We start from the raw sequence: 3,697 nt of genomic DNA on the forward strand, positions 1-3,697 counted from the left end.
GCAGAGTTGGAACTGGAACTCAGCTCTCCGGAGTCCCTGCCCAAAAGGCTCCTCGGAGGACACACAGGAAGCTTCCTCCCTGGTGAACCAGAGCGGAACTCCTCAAGGACGGGGACCTGTACGATTCCTCCCAGTATCCCCAGCCCCTCACCAGAGCAGGGCCCACAGGAAGCAGCCGTGAGTGTTTGCAAACCAAAGGGATGAATAAATGAAAATATTTATCTAATGCTTTCTGTGTGCTGGACATTCAGGAAGCACCAGCTCTGCTACTTGAAATCTTGGTCAAACTGCCCGATTCTGTATAGAAAAATAATTTCTGGGGGCGGGGGGAGTGGCTAGTGCGCCAGGAGGGGCCTCAGTCACGAATGTCAACGACCAGGGGGCACAGGTGGGGTGAGTGCTTGACGCCCATGGTGAAAGCTGGCGTGCGGGGCTTGTGCACCGTGACCTGCTGGACCTCGTGGGAGCCAGGGCCCGGCCGAGGCGTGTGGTCCAGCGGGTAGCCGAAGCGCTTGGCCATGCTGTAGACGGGACTGCGGTTCTGGTAGACGGACGGCTCCGGCCGGGCGTGCATGGCAGGCCCAGGGCCTCCTGCCACATCCTCCTTGTAGAACCAGTACTTGTCCGGGGAGGCCAGACTATAGCAGGGGGCGGCTCGGCTGACGGGGTTGTTGGGCCCCAGCAAGGATGGCAGCTGGTAGCGGTTGGGGGCTGGGTTGGGGTCCATCACTCTGTATGGGCACCGGTAGCCGAAAGTATGCCGGGGAGCCTTGCGTTCCGCAGGTGGGGGGATCTTCTCAAAACAGTAGTGGCAAGGGGCCAGGGTGGGGCTCAGGCCTGAAAGCAAGCAAAGGGAGAGACAGGAGGGGAGGGGTCTCAGGGCAGGGACCAGGCCACATTCCCTGGTAGCCGACTGATGGGTCCTGGTTAGCCTGACGTGACTTCAGCGTGACCACCTTAGCATCAGGACAGGGACATCACTACCCCTGCATGGGTCTATGGCAGGGAGAGGGACAGCAAGATGGTCACTCAGGCCTTCCTGATGTCAGCAGGATGACACTCTCATCATAATACAAAAACCAATGTCATCATAACTTCACCCTTGGGCTGTCAGCATCCTGACACTGTCCCTCTGAGAGCACCACGGAAACATCCTGAGATCACCACAGTCCGTGAGCTCATTAGCATGACAATACTGCAGCCGCCAGACCTGAGCCCCAGGACATGATAACATCACCCTGAGACATGCATGCATGTCATAACATTGGCTTCAAGACATGGTGATGTCAGCATCATGACATTGGTGTCTTGAAGTGACATTGGGGGGAGATGCCAGCATCCACAGATACCCCTGGGGAAGGCAGTCATGACCCCCTGCCCTTGCTCAAGTCCTAAGGGTGGACCCCCGTCCCCCAACCTCCCAGCCCCCACTTCCCTCCTCAGCCCCATCTTACGCTGGTTGGCAACATGCTCCTCATTGGGGACCTGTGGGCAGCTGGACATTCCAAACCGGGTTATTTTGGGATCCAAGAAGTAGCAAGGCCCAGGGCTGCACACGTCCGTGATCCCTGCAGGATCAGGAGCCAAGGAGAGGACTGGTCAGCCCCCGAGGCCGCCCCAGCCTCACACGGGGTCTCCCTCCCCCCAAGAGGAGCAAGGGCTCCCTTCAGATCCCTCTGGCTCTTGGGTGTCTGGGGACCCTTGATTTCCTCATCTGTAAAATGGGACTTTTAACCCATGACCCGCCGTTTTCAAGAACTCGTTCAGAGGGACAGATAAACTAACAGCAGCGCAGCAGCTGTCCGTATTCGAAAGGGCCCAGCCCAGGTCAGGGCTTCCCTTGCTGAGGAGGGTGTGTCTCCCGAGGGAGAGGCCGAATCTCAGACCCCCAAGGACACACCACCATGCCCTGCTCAGCCCCTCCTCTCGAGGACCTTAGCCAGCAGCCCCAGGTCTTCTGTGGCCGTCTGCTCCCACCCTTCCCGGGTCCTAGGCCACCTGGGAAGCTCTGGGGGTCACCACTTCCCCACTGCTGTCCCGGCCGCTCCTGCCCAGCCGCTGGCCAGCGAACCCAGCAGGACCGTGGCAGCCAGAGCTGGAGGGCCCCAGCCAGGCCAGGCAGGAAGGAGACCCTGCTGTGCCATCTGGATAGGGGATCAGTGTCCCTCAACGCTCCCCTGGGAGTCTGGCTGGGAGACCCCCGCAGAGTCGCCTTCAGAGGGGTGGGTCATTTGGGCATCTCCACTGGCGTCCTCTGGACCCAGGAGGCCGCTTGAGTGTCCCACTCAGCGCAGACCTCAGTTCCCAGTGGCCTGCGGCCTCTCACTGCCCCACACCTCCAACAGTGACCCTGCCCCCGGGGATGCCGTGGGCCGGGGGTGCGCTCACGCTTCTCCGAGTGCCGGCTGTGCAGGGTGTAAGCCGGCTCCTGGAACATGGAGCTGTCGTGCTCTATGTAGCCCGTGCAGGATGGCCGCAGGTACTTGGCGGGCCCTGGACCTGTGAGGACAGACAGGGCAGCCTTCAGCCTGGGCCCACCGGGGCAGAGGCAGGAAAATCCCCAAGGACAGCGCGCTGGGGACCTTGTTCTTGCTGACGTCACACTGCCACAAAGCCCGCCATCCACCCAGCTGCTTCCTTTGGGGGCGGGCAGTGTTCCCAGCTCAAATGCAGTTTCCCTTGAACAGACAAGGCATAATAAGAAAGGTAACAGTTACAATTAATTGAGAACTTACTCTGTGCCAAGTACTCTGCTACGCATCTGATAGGGATTAGTTTGGTCAAGCCCCCTGACCACCTTGTAAGGTAGACACTCTTGTCATGCCCATCTTACCGAGGAGAATATGGAGGCTTAGAAATATCAATCTGTCCAAGTCACACAAGCTGGTCATGTGAAAACTCTGATAATCGGCCAGCTGAACCCAAGCCTTCGATCACTGCACCAAACCACCTCCCACTTAGAGCAATAATCAGTCATTAACAACGTAGTAAGAATTAGTTTGCTCTCCCCTGAGAGTCAGATTGAAGGGAAGTGAGGAAAGCTAAAGCCGGGCTCAAGGCTCCTAGTCTTTCTGAAACTGGCTTCATGCCTCATTCTCCCGTCCTCTCCACCCCTCAAACAATGCCAGCAGCTAACATCGCCTGTGAGGCTCAGCTTGGAGGTGGAGGTCTTCTGTAAGGCTTTGAGGAAGTCTGAAGGGGCTTTGCAGGAGGCAGGCCAGAGGCTGGGACACCCTCAGCAGCCCTGCAGCGAGGGATGGGCCCAAGCCCGGCCTGGCCTGCTCTTACCTTTGAGCATGGCCATGATGACAGGGGTCTGCTTGATCTCCTGCCATGAGGGCAACTGTTCCTTCTTCTCTGGATGCTGCGCATAGAACACAGAGTACCTGGTCCCCTGGGGCAGTTTCATGGTGGGGCCCCGGGAGGGAGCACCCGCAGCTCCGGCTGGACCCGAGCAGCAGGCAAGGAGCGGGGATACTTCTTCCCAAGCCCCCCTGTCTGCTTTCCGCCCGGCCCAGGCACTGTGTGGGGGCTGGGAAGGAGGACGGTTCTCCTTCTCGAGGAGCTGAGGCCGTCTGGGGTGCAGCCAGCTGCAGGGCCCGGCAGGCTGGAGCTGGAGATGACATCACGGCAGAACTTGGACTGTGCAACTCGGAGTGTTTATTTCCCCTGGTTACCGTGGCGCCTGAACCGTGGC

General features: G+C 59.2%; 1 protein-coding gene across 1 annotated transcript; it reads right to left on the reverse strand.

The window, feature by feature from the left end:
• Positions 1-205: 205 nt before the first annotated feature.
• CIMAP1C (ciliary microtubule associated protein 1C) lies at positions 206-3,409 on the reverse strand. The gene is made up of 4 exons (XM_069457206.1): positions 3,289-3,409; positions 2,389-2,499; positions 1,455-1,568; positions 206-837 (listed from the first exon to the last, which is right to left on the reverse strand). The coding sequence occupies exons 1-4, from the start codon at positions 3,407-3,409 to the stop codon at positions 356-358; spliced, it is 828 nt and encodes a 275-aa protein (XP_069313307.1). The 3' UTR covers positions 206-355.
• Between the last annotated feature and the right edge of the window lie 288 nt (positions 3,410-3,697).

The sequence above is a fragment of the Eulemur rufifrons genome, chromosome 2 (genome assembly GCF_041146395.1).
Source record: "Eulemur rufifrons isolate Redbay chromosome 2, OSU_ERuf_1, whole genome shotgun sequence".
Lineage (NCBI taxonomy): Eukaryota > Metazoa > Chordata > Mammalia > Primates > Lemuridae > Eulemur > Eulemur rufifrons.

Coding starts and splice junctions, on each gene's coding strand:
- CIMAP1C (XM_069457206.1), bottom strand. CDS start 3,409: ATGAAACTGCCCCAGGGGACCAGGTACTCTGTGTTCTATGCGCAGCAT. Junction 2,500..3,288: donor CATCATGGCCATGCTCAAAG/GTAAGAGCAGGC, acceptor CTGTCCTCACAG/GTCCAGGGCCCGCCAAGTAC. Junction 838..1,454: donor GGAGCATGTTGCCAACCAGC/GTAAGATGGGGC, acceptor GCTTGCTTTCAG/GCCTGAGCCCCACCCTGGCC.